General features: G+C 35.4%; 1 protein-coding gene across 7 annotated transcripts in view; it reads left to right on the top strand.

Annotated features, from left to right (window-relative positions):
• The window catches only part of LOC128231676 (transcription factor Sox-5-like), a 94,444-nt gene extending 72,984 nt beyond the window's left edge, over positions 1 to 21,460 (top strand). For 6 of the 7 annotated variants that reach the window (XM_052944741.1, XM_052944740.1, XM_052944737.1 and 3 more), the window contains 7 exons: positions 835 to 880; positions 15,723 to 16,396; positions 16,583 to 16,769; positions 18,011 to 18,181; positions 18,406 to 18,511; positions 18,680 to 18,822; positions 19,045 to 21,460. In XM_052944741.1, coding sequence (XP_052800701.1) covers positions 835 to 880; positions 15,723 to 16,396; positions 16,583 to 16,769; positions 18,011 to 18,181; positions 18,406 to 18,511; positions 18,680 to 18,822; positions 19,045 to 19,367 — 1,650 coding nt within the window. In that variant the 3' untranslated portion in view covers positions 19,368 to 21,460. The remainder of the gene's footprint in view (positions 1 to 834; positions 881 to 15,722; positions 16,397 to 16,582; positions 16,770 to 18,010; positions 18,182 to 18,405; positions 18,512 to 18,679; positions 18,823 to 19,044) is intronic. The other variant, XM_052944736.1, reaches the window with a different exon arrangement.
• The last annotated feature ends 1,528 nt before the right edge of the window (positions 21,461 to 22,988 follow it).

The following is a 22,988-nucleotide window of genomic DNA, read 5'->3' as shown; positions in this document are numbered from 1 at the left end:
GCATGACCAGGCAATAATAAATTAGATTGAAGAAACAGAAATGGCCTCCCAGATAATAAATTCTGGAAATATGAAAACTGATATGATAAACCTTATTAATATCTTACTTAATGTTGTGCCAAGATCTTCACTTGCCTTGGAATTCATTAAATAATTGGACTGGGAGACATCCTAATTCTGAATAATGGAAGCTATTCTCATGGTTCAAAACCTGCAAACAATTGAGATGCTTTTATCATATCTTTTCTATCATAACGATTTTATAATGTATCCAAACCTAGGATGAATTTCATTGTTTGCACTCAGAGGGTAGAAAAATATGGAAAAGGCATATCAAGTTTTGCGATAACTGCAGAATATATTGTAATAAGATTTGCAGGATGTCAGAACTGAGGCAAAAACTCTTGGCACCAACAAAATGCCGATGGCAGTTGAATGCTTTATTTTTTAGATAAGAAAATTATTTCATAAAAATCTAACTTTGTGACAGTCTATATTTAAGTGAGCAACAAGGCACTCTGAAGAAAGAAAAATAAAATATTCGGAGGAGGTCTGATTGTGCGATCTGACGTGTTTGTTATGTTAGATAAGACACAGAAATTGTATATTTTCCCCAGATAATAATGCCAAAATATAAAATTTGTAAAAAAAAGTTGATCAGGCTGAGCCAAGCTTTGACATTTTTATTAAGCATAAAATTGTTCAGCTTTGAATTCTCTGTTAATTTTAAAACATCAACTAATTAATTTTTATCACAACTTTCAATCTTCTATTTTCACTTTTATTTTACCATAAGTAAACTATTTTGAACCTTCTTAATTTTCTTGTTTCCAGAGCTCTGAAGAAAGGTCCCCGAGTCCAGATAACCAGAAATATGATGGTAAGTGAAAGAAAAAAATCGGTTTCAGCTTCACTTAGTCCCTAATTCTACAGAGAACAATTCAGCGGAAATTGAGTTTACACAATCTTTATTTTAATTTGATTGAAATGGAATCCTTTAGTTCCATTTGCCACACCATATATCCTGTAGATGAGCCTCCAGATTGAAGAGGCTTCATTAAAGCCCCGTAATAAAGCATCGCCTCTCCTCGGCTCCATAAAATGTGAACTTGCTTGGTACTTGGTTTGTGCCGGGCTTATCAGTAATCGCCTGATTATCTCTGTTATCTCAACTAGTTGTTTCTGTAATCTGCTTGATTGTTCTTCCGATGTATGTGAATTTCCAAGACGTGAGTTCTGACCCCTACCAGCAACTGAAGAACCTGGCATTAGTTTCTTCATTCATGGTCTCAGCAGGTTTTGGTTTATCGTTTTCTTTTTCTTAAACCATGTAAATTTATTCACATGTTTTTTGCTCTAGCCTTTTGTACAAATATTTTAGTCAAATTAATGTATTTATCATTGTAGTTCTGTCAATTTCTTTGAAATTTAAATTCAGATATTATTTGTGGCAGGTAGAAAAGCTTTTATATGCAATTTTTGGCTCAGTGTAGCAGTAAAAAGAATGAAAATCATGCTGTGACATACTGGGTTCGTAGTTGTGGAAATGTGATGTGGTCAGCATCATGGTCTAAATTGGTGTAAAATTATACATTTAAAAAGCTTCATTATTTCAGTACATTAATTCTTGTTTGAGGGTTCTTTCAAAAAGAGTTTTCTCTAAAGTTGATTGATGGAATGTATTTAATTGTTGTATGTAAATTATCCTGTCAGTGGGAGATCTTTCTTGTTATATTAAGGCACCCAATCCATGCTGTGAACTATTTATGGGTGGAGTTCTTTAATTTGGCCAAATGCGTTGGTTATGACCCTTTCTTTGAAACTTAGCTTTTACACATTTACATCAAAGTTTGCACTTGTGTTCCCATTAGAAATTTACAAATTTACCGCTTGTTCATTCTGTATTTCGTAAGTCGATTATTTCATTAATTGCAGATTTTCTCTGAACATTTGAAAACAATGGTTCCCACCATACGAGTTAGAAGATCATTTTTTGGCTCATTGCACAAGTTCGCATCTGTTTAGGATTTCTGAGTACAGTTTCCAGGTTGGGGTGTGTGTTTCCTCTCTGTATAACATCGGCAGTGATCCCCGCTACCCACAAACAGCAACAGTGCATACAAAACTGTCCGGCAAAAATATTGCTTTTCTCTGCTTGTCATCATATGCAATAAAACAGTTCAACTCAAATACTTGTTGACTTAGGACAGTTGTAATAATTAGATTTTTTAAGTATGTCTGATTATGTTGGAGGAAGTGACTCATAGCAACGGCAGTGCCCTTGTCTTCACCACTGTACAAAACCTTGACATGCAAGCATCGGGCTTGAGCCAAGAAAATATTATAGAGAATGCCATTTATCTATATAACAAGGAAAGGAGATAATTTTTTCTCGTTCTCTAATTATCCGTCACCATCACTTAGTCTCGAGCCAACCCAAAGTAACTGATGACGGTTGATGATTGTTGTTCGTGTTTCTGTTGTTCTCAAATTAGTGAAATCATCTTTGGCAATCGTTTATCTCCCCTGTGAGTGACGGGACAAATGTCTTCAACAACTGTTGCTCGCTTTGTTTCTTAGCTGACGCTGTGTCAAAGCGCAAACAAATATCTGGATTTTACATAACTGAGCAACTCATCGGAGTGGTTTCTCCATGTTAACCATTATTAATGTATTTTCTATATTTTCATGCAGACTTTAATAAGTTTGGCAGACATTTGGATTTAAAAGCATTTTCACAGATTTGAACAGATTTGTCTGCAAAAGGAATTAAACTTCACATACTAGAAAGCTCCAAAATCTTGTAAATACAAACTTCGTCTTTAAGAGAGTATTCAAGATAAACTTGGAGAAGATGAACTGTGATGCCTGCTCCATGCAATAATTGTATCTGATGTACAAAACATTCATTGTTTGTAATGTTTGAGTAAATTAGGGTACATTTTGAAACAATGGTTTTGTTGTGATTAACAGACAATTGGAGCAATTTATTGCTTGTTGTTTCATGATAGGCCTTTTGGCTGAATAGAAATCAAAAAGGCAAACAAGTACATCATATAAGGCAGATGCATCTGAAACAACTCCTGCATATGTACAATTACGGAAAGAAGTTGTTACAGAAGTTTTAATTATAAGTTATAGATTTAATTGTTGAATATAAGTTTGTAGCTTTCATAATAAGATTACTGGCACTAATGAAGACTAATGATCAGGTAAAGTGCAGGTGTGCTCTGAAAGTGAAAGATGATCAAGTTCAAACAAATTGATTCTTTTATGCCAAAGTTTACATGTTTTCCCAGTTAAAACATTCTCCAAATGATTTTGCAGAAAAAAAGGTTCATTCACAGATCTAGTGAGAATCTATGAATGAATGAAGTTTCTGCACCTATTCTATCAGTTCTGCACATCGCGCCAACAATCACAGAATTGTTGTCTACCTATTTCCTGTACTTTCAAGCTTTTGAAGTTGGGAAACGGATACAGCAGTTGTGTTCAATTTTACAATTATTAGAAAAAACTAATGAAACAGTTGTAATAAATTAATTTGTGTTTAGATCCTGTTATGAGTGCCAAAAGGAATTATGAGATTTTTGGAGATGTAATTACCGATCATGATTAGTATTTTTACAGCAACAGCATTACATTTAACACATCAATGTTTGATAGCGGATGCATCCTGAATTATTGCTTAATTAAAGAAATTCTTTTTCCCACCATTTAATGAAAATGAAACTATTGTCTTATGCAAGTAGGGTTGGATCATAAACTTGTTCAGATCAAAGGTAATTTATCCGTTTGTTAATGAGGCTGGTGCCAGTCAACAGTTCTAGGACTCTGGCTGTCTGCGGTGATGATTTTCTCCCTGTTGCTTTCCCAGTGTTCTTGCTCCACACCAGAGCGCAGTCAAATAATGCGGAAAACACCAATTTATATTATTATGTGTTGAATGGTTCTATAAGCTATATCACTTTAACAGAAGTCAAGAGTGCTCTTGTCTCAAGTGTATAATAGTCGAATACTTCCGAAAAAACATGCTCGCCATATTGTCCCTTGCTCTTCATGCCTCAAATAAACTTGATTAATAATCCAATTATTTTAGGGGCTGCTAGTGTTTATGGTTATTTGAATAGCAAAGTCAAAACTACACTTTTTTCCCACAAGTTGTTTCTGAGAATTGATATATAAATACCATGAAAACAGGAGGCTGGGAAAATTAAGTAACATGTTCTGTATTTTGAAAATTGATGTTTGTATTGGATGTTTAACCTTGGGTTTTATAACTCAAAAACTATTGTAATGAAACTTGGTTCACATGATGGGCATGTTATAGTTACAGGCAAGTCCTATAACTATGCCTTTTTTTTGGGATAGAATTTTATCTCTTCACCAACTCTTGAAAAAGGTTAATCATTTGCTGCTTGGGCATGCTACGTCCTTGTGAATCATGTCCTACTTGCTTGTGAACCATGTGCTACGTGCTTGTGAATCATGTGCTACGTGCCCGTGAATCATGTGCTACGTGCTGGTGAACCATGTGCTACGTGCTTGTGAACCATGTGCTATGTGCTCATGAATTATGTGCTATGTGCTCGTGAACCATGTGCTACTTGCTCGTGAACAATGTGCTACGTGTCCGTGAACCATGTGCTACATGCTGGTGAACCATGTGCTATGTGCTTGTGAACCATGTGCTATGTGCTTGTGAATCATGTGCTACTTGCTCGTGAACCATGTGCTACGTGCTTGTGAACCATGTGCTACATGCTTGTGAACCATTTGCCATGTGCTCGTGAATCATGTGCTACTTGCTTGTGAACAATGCGCTACGTGCTCGAGAATCATGTGCTATGTGCTCATGAATCATGTGCAATGTGCTTGTGAACCATGTGCTAAGTGATCCAGAATCATGTGCTATGTGCTCATGAATCATGTGCAATGTGCTTGTGAACCATGTGCTAAGTGATCCAGTATCATGTGCTACGTGCTCATGAATCATGTGCAATGTGCTTGTGAACAATGTGCTACGTGCTCCAGAATCATGTGCTACGTGCTCATGAATCATGTGCAATGTGCTTGTGAACCATGTGCTAAGTGCTCATGAATTATGTGCTACTTGCTTGTGAACCATGTGCCATGTGCTGGTGAACCATGTGCTACGTGTTCGTGAACCATGTGCTACGTGCTGGTGAATCATGTGCTACGTAAATGTGCTCGTGAATCATGTGCTACGTGCTCGTGAATCATGTGCTACTTGCTCGTGAATCATGACCTGCGCAATCGTAAAAAATGTTCTGAACGCTATTTGGTTAAGTATTATGCACTGGTGAATCACGTGCTGCATGTTCGCGAATCATACGTAGCGCTCTTATGGTTATAGTTTTACTGAAAAATTCTTTGTCAGAGTAAAACAAATTCTGTCACTTTTATGTGTTCAATATAAAGAAATACTCAAGGTTAATAGATATAATGACTTAAAAGCATAATAGATAGTATCTTCCATTGAGTTCCCTAGTTCACTCCGTACTTTGATCAACCAGCTTCATTGAACACAACTGTAGGATACCTTTTGTTTCATTGTTCATATTTCCGTTTTAACGAATGATGACATTTTACATAAGGAGTATCTGTTAACGCAGGTTCAACAAAAGTGCATAGAAAATGTATCATTTTTGACTGTTTAGTAACATTTAAAACAAAGTCTAGATGTAATCAAGACCTCATTGTACTTTAAATTAACTCGCAACTAATACCTATTGTTTTAAATTCAGGTGATCTTTTAAGCAATAATTAACGACTGCGTTTATCGGTTAAGATCATTTCATCAAGATGGCTGAGATGACATAAAGATATAAAGAAAGCGTGTGTGGTTGCATACACACGTGTCATAATTGACACCGAACTAATATGATTATCTTACACCCCTTGTTAGCTTGCTGCCTTATTAATTTGTTTGTTTGTGCTTATCGTTCTATCAGAATGTTGACAAGGTTTATCCACTTCTTTCCCCTTTTATCCATTCATTTGATCAAGATGCTGACATGTCACATTGTCAGTGCCAGCTATTTATAGAATTATATTCCTTGTTAAGAAAATCTGGGAACAAACTCATTTTGTAGCATGGGTACCCCTGATATTAGGCAAGAACTCCATTGGAAAGGAAAGCACTTTAATATGAAAAATTGGCAGAATTAATAGTGAAACAACTTGTTCTGAGAGCAAGAAATGTTTTGTGAAAAATGATTTAGTCCCAATGGTTTAATAGAAAAAACATAAAAATGATTGAAGATGTTTATGGCTTTTAATCTTTTGTGATATTATTAATTCCAACTTGTGGCCACACATGCTGTTTTATTATTAAATATTTTTAAAAAGGACAATCAGTACAAAAGGCGAAAAATAAAACAATATGTCCCGATTTCCTTTAGAAGTCGGCCAGTTTTTCCGACTGCACAATGGAACAATGGTTTTACAGGGATTGTTTTTGGTCAGTGATTTCTGCAAGGGTCAGTAGGTTGGGATCTTCACCATCTCAACTACAGGACTTGGCTATCTCATCTGCATGCACTGCTTTAATGACATACCGCCATTGTCAACCCGCAAGTTGAAAGCAAAAAGACTCCATTGTTTCTGGCCATTTAAAAATGAGAATAAACCCTTTTATGAGCAAGACATTTAAAAGATGTCATTTCTATGCTCCGCGGTTTAAAACTTTAATGAAAATGTTTTTGTTCTTTTGGCTATTGTGTGTTTCATTGTCAGAGAGTGTGTTTAAAACAAAAAGTGTGAAGAGATAATAATATAATCATTTGATTCATCAGTCTGTTCACCTGGATACTGATTTTCATTGAGAAAAATCATGGGAAAATGGGTTGTTTGCATGGGCTAAGGGTATCAGGCCAGGTTAGGGTTGGGCCCCATCAGACAGGGCAGCTCTGCATGAAAACATTGGCTTTGTGATAGAAAGACTGATCAGTGCATCAGTGGAATTTTGTTTTCACTATTTTGTCTTCACCTACTGAATATTTATCTTTCAATCAGGAGGGAAAATGATTCAAGAATCATGTCATCTCAAAGAGGTCATTCATGAAAAAGCGCATATATAATATAATTATTATATACAAATTGTGTACATGTATGTGACATTCTTCATACACCTCTTGTCCTTAAAATAGGTATGTTAATTATGACCTTTTAGACCAGAAAGAACAATCTTAATAGCGATTCGTTGCAATCATATCGAAGATTGGCTACTTGGCAAAATGAACCCTTTGAAGTGTGATGAAAAAAATAACTAATAACATGTCAGGATGTTATGAAGACAGTGAATTAGTGCATTTTACAATACACGGGCAATTATTTACGACTACAATAACTAGGGATTCCCGCCCCTTCCCAAGTTCACTGGGTAAAACTCATCACACTGGCTGCTTCTCTTGTCTTATTCAGAAATTTCATAGAAGCTTGTCTATTGTTAAAGATCTTTTTTTAGTGAACCTTGTTTCTATATAATGTGTTGTTTCCATCTTTCATCCCTGTGATTGCCGGGATTGTTGCAGGATTGTTGCGAAGGTGGAAACTCATGTACCTGATGATTTCTTGTTGTTTTTCAATTATGAGATAAAGATTTATTCCAATGTTGATTTGATTTTGTGATGATTGAATCTCTGTAACTTTGGGATTATTTGATTAAGATAATGACTTTGGCTAAGCTTTGATAATAAGTGTTTTTGAGAGATTTAGTATTTGAAAGTGCCCTTTTGTTCCTTGATAAGGAAGGATATTTGATCTCCGGAAATGAAACTTTTTTTGTTATTCGTTTATTGAAAATGTTATTAATGTGTGAAGATTTAATTAGTTAATTGTTTCAAGAATCCATTATTTACACAATGCCACTTCAAGTGGTGTCAGTCTAACATTGTAGAGGGTGCAGTAAAAAAACATTTCCAACTTGAAGTGTTCTCATCATCCCCCAGCCATTGTCAGCAGGCATTGTTGTCATCACATTGTGACAATCAAGTGGCTCTTGAGTGGTCATCCTGCCTCATCAGCTGGTCAATGTCCTCTCTTGTGCCCTATGGCCATTGTGTCCTGCAGAGTGACCACTGGCTGCACTGCTAGTGTTCTGAGATTGACCACCACCAGGGTGTTAGGCTATTGTGCAAGGTGTGCAGATCCTGTTAAGGAGGTGCGAAGTCTGCTGGTGCCTATTGTGTTGGCAGGGAATTGTTTGATCTGGGGCCAGGGATCTCTGTCCCCTTTTACCCAGGGATCACATGGAGGTGACAATAATGAACTGATTGTCCTCATATCACCATGTATTGTGCTATCATTGTCTTCATCTTTACTGCTTGCCCAGTATTTTAATTTTTCTTTCAAAATTTGATTTAAATATTGTGAATGCTTTAAAGCTTTAGCGTTAAATAGTACCTGCAGTGAAGGTGCAATTGGTATAATTAAGTGTACCCATATTTAACTGCCTTGCCTTGACAGGGTCAGTATGATAGCTAATGTTTCCAAATCTGGCCACAAAGGGGCCACTTTGTTCTTGCGTTTGATCCCTTATTGGATTACTGCCACAATTAGGGGCTAGAAAAGATTTATTTGGCAGATAAAGGAGCAAGGATGTTGTCATTGTAATAAATCTAAACTTGATCTTGTATGATTAGGTGATAAGCAATATTGTACACAGGCTTTGATGTCATCCTGTCACAACAACAAATTTGTTTATCCCTGATTTTGTGTAAAAAATTGTCATTTAACAATTGTCCAAAGATAAGAAGTACCATCATTGTAAATTGCTCTTAAAATAACATAAGTAAATTTATATATGAAAAAGTCCTTAAATATGCTATATAGGCTATAAAACAATTAAAGGATGGTTGGCATTGATGACACTTGTTATTGTTGAAGACTATAAAGTTGACAACTTTCTATGAAATGTGCCTACCAGGTAATAAATTCTTGGCAGTGTAAGAGTAAACAACAATTTCAGGAAACATTATTGCAAGCACCCTTTTTGCACCAAAGACTTTTAAGCAATAGGTTAAACTTTCAGAATAAAAAAGCTCCATTGACCTTCAACTTACACAAGCTCAGATTTAGAAATTTGATTATTTATAACTTGTTTGTTTCTGTGGTCAAGATGAAATAACCGATCTTCATGAAATCTGGCCAACATGTTGTTGAGATGCAAGCACCTCTCAAGACACACTTGAACAATTACAGAACTAATTGAGAGAATACAGTGACAAAAGGCCAATATTTGTCTAAAGTCAAGGACTTCCTTCCTCCGAAGCATTGTTGGGCCGTTCTCAGCAACTACGTCAACAGGTCTATTACTCTCGCGTCTTCCATTCATGAATTCGGCCGAAGCTTTCTGTTCCTTTTTTCAACCAAGAATAAGAAAAATGTTAATTCACTGCAAAATAAGCAAATAAATGTAAAACAAATTGTGCTTGAATAAGCCTTGGACAGACCTCTGAACTATACTTATAAACCCTGTAATGCAAGAATTAATTTAAAAAGAAGTAGATTATAAAATGCTAAACTTTTGAACCAATAATTAATTATTTCTGTTTTGTTATACAATTCTAAAGCATTGATTTGATATTAATATATTAAAGATATTTTTAAAGTCTACGATAAAAAGATGAACAGGCTGGTCACAGATGACCAGTGTGAAGTGTTGAAGATGGCTCTGGGCCCTATCACTGCCCTGCAGTGTCAGTCAACCAGTAATTAGGGGTCATATGGGGATACCTGGCGTCATCACTAATCCACTTACTTGTCTAATTGGATAACAAACAAGCATTGTAGTGGCAGATTAAAGGCTGATAGTGGCCTGTCATTTAGTAGGGTGGGCGGAGCTTACTAGTGCCGCTATAAGGTGACTGACTAGCCTGCCACTTGCACATTTCATGGTTTGCATTCACAGTGACTGTATTGTTTAACAAGTGTCGCATGTAGAATAAGTGCGTTCCTGAGTGATATGATATAAACTGTTCAGCTAAAAACGTATGAATAATCTGACAAGACTTGGATAGTGAATATATTTTTTATGACATTAGACATAATGATTTAGTTGTAAGAGGAGTTTAAATCTCTTCAAAAATAAAACAGAGAATTGTGATTCAAGATAATCAGTGAATAATTGATTTTGTGTGTTAAGAAAGTGACAATGGTAGCAAACAAGTATTATGAGTATGGCGTGGAGTCACAGACTGGCATCTACACCACCTTCAGCCAGCAGCCATATCAGCATCCTGTGAAACCTATACCTACATACTATGGTAAGACATGGCAGTACATTAAGCTGGCAATGTAACTTTCTATCAATTCTTTCTTAGTGTCACATTTAAAAAATATATATACAATTTTAATAGACTCATTTTCATTCTGTAGAACAAGTTGTTTTATAAACATATTATAGTCATGAAGACACGTGACTAATAAGATAATTGGGTAAATATTTGTTAACAAACTTAAGTAATTAAATTAAAATTGATTGTGATTGATGTTACCTTAGGAGGAATCAATCACAGGAAAATTTAATAAATAACTAAGTAATTTTACCCTGAAGATGCCGCAAATGTTGAGATGGCAGTTTTACATCATGATTACTTATCCTGAAAAAATCTATTTCCTACTGAAGTTTTTTTTAGCTGATTTTGTGTTAAAAAAAGCTGTACAGTCAAACAAAATAATTTCATCTGGTTTAGAATTATTCCCCCTGACTACAGTGAAGGGGGACCACCCTGGCGGTAACAACCTGCCCATCTAATTAACTCATTACAATTAATTAACAGACCTGTCAGGTGGCTATTGTTCTCAGGAATTATCTTGTCATTTGTAACTGCGGATAATGAAATCAAGTTGAGCTCACTATGATTGTATTATTGAATTATCATTCCACATGAAACTGCTTCCCAGCATGGAATGAATGTTCATATGACAGAAACTGCAATGGAAACAATTATTTCGCTAATTTTTTGTTGGTGTGCAAACATTCTTTTTATTTTATTTTCCAAAATGATGGTAAAGTAAATTTAAGTGGATTTTCTGCAATTAGTAAATGTAAAATAAATTGACAGTTTTATTGCTTTTAAATTTTATTGTTTTAGTAGATCATTATTAAAATGCCTGGAAATTACATGTTGTTCATATCTCAATGGGCTATTAACTCATTTTTTCAGCTTTAACTATTGTAATCTTATGTAAAATTTCAAGAAATCTTTAAGTGCCATAATGACGAACCAATTGAAAAAGCAATGAACCTCGTGCATTTTGATGGACTTTCTACAATATTACAATTAATACCATAATTAGCAAATAAATTATCTAGATATTCCAAGTGGTCTATTACAAACAGTTTTTATGAAGGTCCCAGATTTCATTGTTCAACTTAAAACTACATTATGGGTGGTGGCCTTTCCCATTGCAAAGAGGCATTTCCTGGAAGTGGGTTCTGGATGTCAAGATTTTCCAGATGACGGGGAGGGGAATGGTTGTCCCATGGGAAAAGCCTTTCTTCTTTTTGAATTATCAACACCTGTACAAGTTTTTAATGCCAGTTTATTGTGACTTCAAATTGTTGAACTTTGTTAAAAAAATAACTACTTCCAAGCAGTGATGTTGCAGAATTGGAGTGGATATGTAATTCTGGAACGATATTGTTGAGCTAATTTGCTTTAATGATTTACATCATAGAGAAAAAAAAGAATTTTCTGAAAACCGCAGCAAGATATCTTAGAATGTAAGAAATTTCCATCAACTAAACTTCCTTTGCATTTATTAACAATGCTTTTTCCAAGTGATGTATATAAAAGCATTATCCTGTTTGATTGTGATATAAGGTGGCATGTTTGAAACAATAGGAAACAGTAGCTGAGTACAGTGCACGAGATCTTTGTGTCCATGTGATGGCCCCCACAAGTAGGGAAGATTGCACACTCATAAAACAATACTGAGTGGCTATTGTAACCATAACATCAATGAATTGTTCTCTTCCTGCGAGCAAATGCATTCTTTCAAGATGTCAGTTTGTTGAAGAGATGTCTACTTAAAATTCTTTCACGAAATAAAAAGCTGAGCATTGTTTTAAATGAAAGTCAGTTTGTAATGTTTAACCAGCATGTTACAATAGGTTTTTGTATGTAATGTCATTGTTTAGAACAATTGCAGCAAAACAAACAAGATCCATTGTTCTTAAAGATGAGTTGTTCATATTATAAGTATTTCATTGTAACGACATTAAGAACAAATAATGGAATTTCCGTAGGTTGTAAGAGCTTTCTGTAAATTGCCATTTGTTTTACATTAAGTCGAAAATGATACAATGACTTTGTACCAGAATTATCAATTAACAGACACAATCAATTTGATTTTGTTGAGACTAGGATCGGAAAATCCGACATTGATGTATCACCATGTCTTACCTACAGACAATTCCATTCAAATTAGATTAAAATTAAATTGAGAGAAATGAAGAAAAATGGCAAATCATGTTTTATCTGATCTGCTGTTCTAAGTCATGACATAAATGCATCCACAACCAGCACTTACACCCAGAAACATTTTGGAGAAGAGAAAGGTGTTTCACCCATTTCTGTGTCTTTTGTCAGTTCCAATGTAATTATTATTTCAGTAATCCTTATAACTTGTCAAACAAATTAAAGACAACGTTTATCTTTGTATCCAATTGATTATCAAAAATATCTTGAATTATTGTTTGCCAAAAGCAAGAAGCATCTTGCTACTTTTGTTTGATAGACAAACGGGTACATCTGCAGAAGGTTTCAGATGGTTGCCAAATGTTGAAATTAGTTAGAGTGTGGAATTTTGATACAGGACTATTTGGTTTCAATCATCTCAGGTGTGTCTGTCAAAACTGGCAGCTTTAATTATTCCGTTTTCCTGCTAAAACAATGAAGGTTTTTTCTAGAAGTGGGTGCCATTCTTTACTGTACATTAAGGTGTGTGCCCCCTAAAATACTTCCGTCAGATGTGCAAAGAATAATTTGTCAAAGGATGCTGTTACATTCAGATACTAACATCTAATTGATGAAATATGTAAATATTGTAGCATTGCCATATTGTTGATAATTTATTCAAGATAAAATAAAGAAAACAACCTTTTTCCATTTTCATGCTATTATTCATTCTAAATAATAACATCCTTTCCTCAGCATTACATAACACAAAGGCGCTGACGTCCCATGTGGTTGGAATTATGAAAATGTCAAAATCCATCTGTAAGCATAAAAAGAACATTTAATTTTATCAGGAGGTAGGGATCTCCCTTCTATAAACATTTTTAATTCTGCTGTCAGCTGCTGGTGAAAGATAAAAATCCATTCTTATCAAAATAATTATAATTGCATCAAAAAGTTCCAGTCGTGGTGAAGACTGGAAGGGACATTAGCTAACCGATTATCTCATAATACAGGATGATTTTCTACGATAAAAGAATGGATGATGAACGTAAAGGTTTCATGGCCGCATCGCCCAACTGCTGTGCTGAGGAGACAGGCACGTTTTGAACAATTCATCAACCCAAAAGTCTTCTAGCATATTGTCTTTACTTCTGATTATCTTTATGAGCAAAAACCTAAGTAAGCTAGAATAGTGTAGATTTCCTGGCTTTAATGAGCAAAAATTGACTGGGATTGGAATGGTGTACCCATCAAACTGAAGGTCTGTTTGCTTTTAGGAAGAGGCAAGTTTTGCATTAAATGTCTGCTATGTTTTCCAGGCAGGTATATAACAATGGTGGGTTGGTTGTTGCAGTATGGTGGCTGATTGACTTTCCTTGTTCTGTTAATTGAATTAATGAAACCCATTATATCTTGGAGCCGTATTGACCAGGGGTATCCATGCAGACTCATCTTGAAAGAGGGCCATGGAAAACTGACACATTTCAACTTTGCATCTTTATTCTTTCTTCACATTTATATTTAGTTTCAAAATGTTGTATCCTGCATTTTGTGGCTCATATTTAATTGTTTTGTGGCAACTGGATTACTTTTTCATTACGGAAAAAAATAGTTCCATTTCCTAAATTGATGTTTTGGTTTAAAGATGTCAGAATTCTGTACTGTATCACTTTGTGTCTTACATGGTAATTTTAATATTTTGCTTGGGGCATTTTTTGTTTGAAAAAACTTGGAGCAGCCTGCAGTTTTAAGTCCTGGCTTCCGTGTTTTAATGGTTCACACAAAGGAAACTCTGAGCTGCCTAAAGTCAGCGGGTGAATGACATAACGTAGATAGAAGATATGATTGATGATTGCCGCACTTCCAAAGATTATCTCCCCCTGGTGAGGGAGAGAGACCCACAATAGAACGCCAAGCTTTGTATTCCATTTCCGAATATTATTTCTAAGATAAGTCAACGCCTTTGTTCGAAGTTTTCAAGAGGTTAAATGGATGTTCAGGACGTTAACTTACTTTTTAAAATGTGCAAAAAAGATCAGTCCTGTTGATAAATAGAATTAAAAAGATAACTGAAACATTTTCAAATATCAAAATTTAATGTGAATAACTGAGTGTATCTTTACAAATATATGTTTAGATATTATCATGTAGTTCAAAAAACTTTTTCCATTCCTGTTTGTAATTCTGTCATTGTGTTAACAAGTTAAGCCTTTGAGTACCGATGGAAGATCAGATATTATAAATTGAAGTCGCCATGATGCCTTCAAAACATTATGCACAGATACATCATTGTTATCTTCAGAAATTGCGGCAAATAGAAGTTGTGGTCTCAGATGAAATTGTCTGATTTTCCAAGCATTGTGGGGCTCAAACATTAAAGAATTAAAGCACTTAATTTGGATTTGATGTCAGAAGGAAATGCTGAGATATTCTCTCTTGTCATTTGGTCTGATTAAACAAATGAATTGTCGGCAAAACTTGACCTCCTGTGGTATAAAAGATCAATCACGGCTGTAGTTAATGGACGCAAAACAAATCTTTTGTAATTTGCTCATTTTCTTTTGAAAGGTTTTACTGATGAATGGAAAATGACTTAAGGAAGATTAATATTTTAGATCTGTTCATCTTTTTTTACTCATCTTCTGGGAGGGCACCATTTATTTCCGTAACTCTGGTGAAGATGTATTCTGGTATAGATGTATTCGGTTTATGTGTATCTGGATGTATATATCTTCTGGTGCTTTCTCATTGGGTTGGACAAGAGTGCTAGTTATGTTCATCACTCCAAGAACACTAGAAGTATGAGATACATTTTTGCTCTGCGTCACTAATTTGTCATTATTTTTGTTCATAATTATTGTGCTGGAAACCCTACTAACATACATTCAGTGATTTTTTTATTAACTGCTGGAAACTGTTGTATGTGTGCTAACCCAGGGAATCCCGTCTTTTCTCATTATGTTCTAAAATTCTAATTGGAATAATTGGTATGTTATTCTTCCACAATTGTGAGAGTGCTAAAACTGTCTCATTACTTCCCAGAGATTTATTAATGCCAGCAAACTACTGGTAATGTACAGCTTCTTTTCCAGCTAATGATTTCATTGTTGGGGTTTTGTTTTCAAATAATAAAGAAAAACATAATGAAACTTGATTGATTTAAAGCTTGTCTGCTGCTCTGAATCACTGTTAGGAAATAATAGCTGTAAGAAAAGTAGAAAAATATCAGCTCATAAATAACGCTACACCATCTGTTCTGTCTGTAAAGTACAAGGTTTCTTATAATTTCAGTGCCACCCCACATGGCAGTGCATTCAAGAATGTCACCAGTGATGACACCTGGGTTCAACATGGAGGCCAAGAGTCACCCATCTCCACCGTATTCTACATCCCCATACAGACTGTCCCCGCCGGCACATTCCAGCCCCACCCCCTCTGACCACCACTCGACTCCATCCCCTCGCCATGACTCTGCCACCAGCCCATCAGTCTCAGCTCTTCACACACCCATGTGGCTTGGAACCCCCAGGGAAAGCAGGGAACACCCCAGTGACCAGGACGGTCCACTCAACCTGTCCAAGCCTAGGTCTGAACCTATAAAACGTGAGCACAGTGGAGAACGTCACAGCTACTCCATGCACTTCAATGGCTTGGAGCATGTGACCACGCCTCCACCAGCACACAGGAACCACAAGGCATGCCACAACTCCAACAATGCCATCACATCAGCTAACAACAGTCTGAGCTCACCACCTATTCCATCAACCCCACCAAAAGTTTCGCTGCCGGAGACCTCCTCCCCCATGTTTCCGGGGATGAGGCCGCCATTCCTGCCCCCTCAGTACAGCCCTTACCTGGGACTGACAGGTCACCTTCCTGTCTCCATGCTCAACAACAACTTCAGTGCTGCCCACACTGCATACCTGATGAACGGTGGAAAACTTCCTGGCCTTGACAATGACAAGGTAATCTTCTACCCCAACAAATGTTTATTTTTGAAAGATTTATTGAATTTTAGATTCTTTTATTCGAAAATTAAATCATAAAAGAAAAAAAGAGGAAAATAATGGAATATAGCATAGGGGAGTTGTTAGTGTTTTAAATATTTGCATTTCAACAAAATATTTATAACGATACATTTTTGTATTCAGGAAACATTGCTTCACGAGACCCTGGCACGTCAGTTTGCTGCTGCCCAACACTCCGCCCATGGTCCACCAGTTTTCCCGGGTTTCGGGCTTTCCATGTATTCCCAGGCGTCCCACCTCTCCCCACACAACATCTCTGCCAAGGACCGCAACTCTGAGCAACTCCGCTCAGACAGCACATCACCTACAAGTGAGTATTCTCCCTTGATGTTAAAATAGACATGCTTTATTAGTTATTGAATACAAAATCATTTCTATCTAGACATTAGTTTCCTAAAAGATATTTTAGATATTTAAGATTAATTGAAAATATGTGTATGGGTTCTTGTTTATTTAATTGCTGAAGATTGAAATGCAATGTTTTTGAACATTTCTATAATGGGTAAACGATACTTAATATTAATGGAAGTATTAGTTAATAGAGACTAAGATTTAGAAGCTGTTTGAAAAGGAGCTGCTTCAAGATATTTAGTCAAGAAATTGTAATTGCTAAAGAGATGTGTCTGCTTTTAAAGACAAAATAGGGCTTCCCCCTTGGTATTTGTCTTTTTACTTTCTGGATGAACAATCAAGGAAGCCTCTCAAGGCTGTTGTAGCTAAGCTGAACTTAACAGTAGGAGATTGTTTGGAAATGAGAAAGAAAATTACACACAGGCTTATAATTCACATTGAGCTTGTTGAATGTTGTGTTTAATGACTTGATATAACTTTGTATCAAATTGGATGAGAGTCTTCCAAATTCTTAGTTTTTTGTTAGAAAACAGGAAGAGCTTATATCATTATTTTAACATTAATATTGAATTTATGCAGTTAAGATGAAATCATGTGTGCTTCTTACTTCATTAACCAATTAAGTTTGTCAAAATTTGAGGATTGCCTTTTTGTTTCTTGTGTAATGTTCATGAGAAAAGGACCTAATGTTTGAATAATCTTAGCAATTTAAAACGAACAATATTTCTTAAGAGTTTATCTTACATAATTCATTATTTATTGAAATAATTACAATAAAAACATACATCATACAGAAACAATCTCCTGAGCTTCTAAAAGAAACAAATGGCAAGCTAGATTTCTTTAATAACACTCATGGTAAAAGTCATTTATCATTACGGAGAAGACTAATTTATTATTGATAATAATTCATAATGATGAGTTTTGTCTTCAATTCATTTTTAGCTAATCTTATTGAAGTCGAGGTATTGTCATAACCTTGGTATCGGTGACAACATCAGCTCAAAAACAATTATTGAAATAAAATTTGGAACACCACATTTTGCAAGACACATACGCACCTTTAGCAACATTCATCATCTTATTTCTACATAATTCATACAGATACACGTACATTACTATTCTTTAAACAGTATCAGCATTCTTTCGGTTGTACAAGACATAAGACAATGTAATAAAGAACTCTATATTACAATCCAGGCAAGATGTTTGGAGCGAAGATCATCCGAACCCAGAAAGACAAGCCAGAGCCCAACCGGCCACACATCAAACGCCCGATGAACGCCTTCATGGTCTGGGCTCGAGAGGAAAGAAGGAAAATACTCAAGGCCTGCCCTGACATGCATAATTCCAACATCAGCAAAATACTGGGTATGCAGCCATTGTACTCGTTAAAGTTTATGATAAAAATTATCAAAGTACCTTACGAAACTTAACTATAAGAATTTTGACTAGGGGCAATCGAGTACTATAATTATTTATTAATAATGCCTCTTCAATTTAAAGTTAAATTTATTTTATAACCATGCAAAGAGGTCTAAGCATATTGTTTATTTTTCTCAATCATATTACATTTTGTTGTTTGTTGTCCTCAGGTGCAAAGTGGAAGGCAATGTCCAACGCAGAGAAGCAGCCGTTTTATGAGGAGCAGTCTCGTCTCAGTAAACTGCACATGGAGAAACACCCAGACTACAGATACAGGTAACTGTTTGCTACATTTCTTCACTCCCGATTATTTCATTTAGTTGCAGACTTGCATTATCACTCTTATCAACATTTCCACCATTGCACAAGGATTTTTTAGCTTCCTGTTTACAGAAATATGTCTTGAATGAATATATTAGACAATGTATTATGTATTGTTCACAGGCCAAGGCCAAAGCGTACCTGCATAGTTGATGGTAAGAAGCTGCGTATCTCTGAGTACAAGAACCTGATGCGGGCGAGACGTCAGGACATCCGCCGGGTCTGGTACGGCGATTCTGGGACCACATACGTCGAAGGTTTGCTCAGTATGTACTCATCCGTCCCTGTCACACTTTTGATAAGAAAATTGGCCATAATATTGTTAATATCTTCTTTTCAAATAAAAGATTGGTTTGTGATAGAATATGTTTAAAATGAAATGTATTTCATTAATGTACTATTATCAATTATTACTGCTTAAGTCATTATGAGAAATGAAAGTTTAGTAGGATGATATTTATTTAACACTGTGTTTTCTATTCTTACAGATTCAGAACAGGGAGGTCCAGGGTCATCAGGGTCAGGTCTGTCATCGTCCCGCCTCATGTCTCCATCAGAAATGGCCGCCAACGGGCACGACATGGGCCCACACAGCGGCAGCGATCAGAGTGACGAGGAAGATGTCAGCATGGATCCAGTTCATGAGGGCGCTTGCCTCAACAGTGAAGATGACAATATAAGTGAAAGTGTTGACCATTCAGAAGACACATCAATGGAACTGTCATATACAAGTAGTGAAAACCATTCTGAAAACTTCAATGGCTCAGATATTACAAACAGAAACACTCAGAATGTACACGTTTCTTTGTAGAAGTTTACATCCAGATGGGAAGAGTCTCACTGAATTGTACTGACTGGCTTGGGCCATCACTATTTTTAGTGACTGTTGTAAAATGTTGCTAGGTAGTTTAGGCCTTGAATGGTGCTAGGGAGAAGTGAGGGGAGAGAATCCATGACAAATAAGGGAACTAACTCTTGTAGAGTTGGTTTAATATGTAAAACATGTTCAATTATGTGTTTGACTGTTGACTATGGTGCAGGTCCAAGTCCTCTGCCACATTCATGTATGTCTGTTCGTCTGTCTGTTACTTGACATGACTAGTAGCTTGTAGCTATTATAGAAACTATATGTGTAAACTTGTTCCTGTAATTGTTATCTTATGGTTATTGTTTGTATATATATTGTTAGAATTCAGTCTCAATTTTCATTAATACTATATGTGGTAGAGAATGTATAATATGACATGTCAATATTGTTATCAACAAAATGTTATATAAAATAGATGAATGTATTGCATAGCTTATTTATAGTTTAGAAATAGAATGATTCTGACATGAAATCCATAATAATAGAAAAAATCCAAAACTTAGGACATACTAAATTTAAAACATCTTGTATTTCTCATTCTTCTGATGTATATGATAACGAGAATTTGATGCCTTCATTTAAAGTCTGGCTGCATTTAAATTGGGGTCCAAGCATTGTAGTGGCAAACCAGACTGCATTTATCTTTCAGCTTTGCAGATGGGGCTTGAAAGCTGCCTTTCAAGTCATGTCCCAATTATGATAATTGTTTAGTTTTTGTGCCATTCACATTAATGTGTTCATTTTGATATGACAAGACTAATGTACAATTCTTGTTCAGTCTTAAAGGTCTACCAAATTGGCAAGAGTAAATATGCTAAATGCATATAAATGTACATATTAATATGATAAGTCTATATTTGGTGCATGTTTCTGAAACTCGATTGAGTGCCATACTTTTGCATTTACTGTTAGATAATTTTCTAGTCACTTGACATTTTTGTATCTGAAAATCCATGTTTTGTTATAAATCCCTCAGTTGAAATCCATTTCCTTTGCAAGAAAGTTAAGTATAGATGTTTGTAGCAATTACATGTCCTGTTCTAAATAACCAAGTTTTTCAGTAATTACAATTAATACTGGGTTGTTTCCCCTGAACAATACTCAATTGCGCCTGTGTACTCCAAAGTCCGTCTCATATCAGGCAATGGGTACAAACAAGGCTTACATTTACTGATTGAATGTATTCTAGGGATGGTTGTGTGTAAACAATTACTTTCACAAGACTTTGTTTGATCTCAATCATGTAGGTTTCAACGAACAATGACAAGTTTATGGTACAAAACGTACACTGCTGTACTTGTAATACTCTGAAAACTTTTGTAAAACTGGGATATATTTTAGACATTAAGTTTATGGTTGCTTATATTTGTACAAGGTAGTATTGTGTAAAGAATATATGTGCCATATATGGATGGTGTAGAGAGATAAACATGTTCTAGGTAACACTGTCTGCACTTTTATTATGCTTGTAGATGAATTTTACAGACCTGTCCTGAACTCTGTTTCAGCATTCATGTAATGTTTGTTTTCCCCGTAAAAGTTGAAAAATAATATTATATGTTCTGGAATAGAGTTGAGTAAAACTGCAGGTGTAGTTCTTAACTGTCCATGACATGCTTCTAGTCTGCTTGGTATGACAGTTGTCCAGAGTCACATGGCATCCCGCTGACCAATCAAACTTTAGGATTTTGTCACATGATATAGTAATAGAAATAAAAATGCATTTATTTTAATCAGGTGCTTATTTTTGTTTTGCGAGCCATTGGAACAAACTGATGTATTGATATATAAAGTGTACATAATTAATGAATGAACATGATTGTATTATGTATTGCAGGAAATCCGTTGTTGTTTATAATGTCTACAAATGGCCATGTTTAGTGACGTCTGGATAGACATTTATTATCCATTCTTTTTTTAGTTATTTTACTTATTGGTTAGATTCTTTTAATACTTTATTAGCTGCTGCTGATGTTACTTATTCTACTTGTTACTGATCAGTTATAGAAATATGTCTATTAAAATGATGAAAATGACTTTGTTGTGTTGTTTACTTTAACCATGTTTCTTCGCCGACTTACCTAGCAATCGTACACATTAAGTGCATGCAACTGCTACAAAGCAACACAAGAGTATGGTATGTTTTAAACAGCTCTTATAATACATAATAAGGTAAAACTGTCACAGAAACATGACAAATGCTCCTGGATCTAGGGGGTAGTTAATTGAATAATATTGAATAATATGTAAGAAATTTGAATCAAACTGATGGTTGTACGATTGAAAACAGCAAGTGAAATATGGCCATGTAGTTGGAAAACTTTTCCATTTATTACAATATATCTTTATATCCGATTGATGCAAATAAGGAACAGCTTACACACAAATTTTTCTCTAGCTGGCTTCTTAGTGTGCTCGAAAGTTTGACAAGAATAAGCTTGAGGTGAGCTTTTGTGATCGGTCTTTGTCCGTCGTCCATCAGTCGGTCAGTCCGTCAACAATTGCTTGAAAAACATCTCCTCTGAAACTTCCTGGCCAAATTGATGAAACTTCACCGGAAGCTTCCATGGGTGTCCCTCTACAAAAATACAACAAGGGGTCAGGATTGATCAATAACAACAACAACAAAATGGCTGACTTCCTGTTTTGCTTTAAAAAAACATCTCCTCTGAAACTACCACTGCAAAGTCAATGAAACTTTATAGGAAGCTTCCTTTGGTGACCCTTTACAAAAATACAACAAGGGGTCACAATTGATCAACAACATCAACAACAAAATGGCCGACTTCCTGTTTTGCTTTAAAAAACATCTCCTCTGAAACTACAAGCCCAAATTCAATACAACTTTACAGGAAGCTTCCTTGGGTGACCCTCTACAAAAATACAAAAAGGGGTCACGATTGATCAACAACAACAACAAAATGGCTGAATTCCTGATTTGCTTTTAAAAAAACATCTCTGAAACTACCACTCTAAGGTCAATGAAATTTTTCAGGAAGCTTCCTTGGGTGACCCTTTACAAAAATACAACAAGGGGTCACGATTGATCAACAACAACAACAACAAAATGGCCAACTTCCTGTTTTGCTTTAAAAAAACATCTCTAAAACTACCAGTTCAAATTCAATGAAACTTTACAGGAAGCTTCCGTGGGTAATCTTCTACAAAAATACAACAAGGGGTCGCGATTGATCAACAACAACAACAATCTGGCCAACTTCTTGTTTTGCTTTTAAAAACTAGAGATTCCATACAAATACTTCAATAAAAAAACAACAGTGAATAATCTTTCTTTTTCTTTTTTTAATTTATTTAAATTGACTGATGATCATACCATTATTCGTCCCATCATTAGGGACTAGAAAACATAGAATACTATGGAAGCATTTTTGTTTAAACATTACACTTTTAATGATAAATTTGTACCACCCAAAGTATTGCATATTACAAATATTAATTACTCATTTTCTGTGTAATAAAATGTTGAAATGGACGAAAAATGCAAGAGATTTTCCAATTAGATCATGTGTGAGAATTCCTTAGAATAACATGAATTACACTAAA

This window comes from Mya arenaria, chromosome 4 (genome assembly GCF_026914265.1).
Source record: "Mya arenaria isolate MELC-2E11 chromosome 4, ASM2691426v1".
In the NCBI taxonomy this organism is placed as follows: domain Eukaryota; kingdom Metazoa; phylum Mollusca; class Bivalvia; order Myida; family Myidae; genus Mya; species Mya arenaria.
Note: the sequence above shows the minus strand (reverse complement) of the source record. Positions and strands in the feature narration are given on the sequence as shown.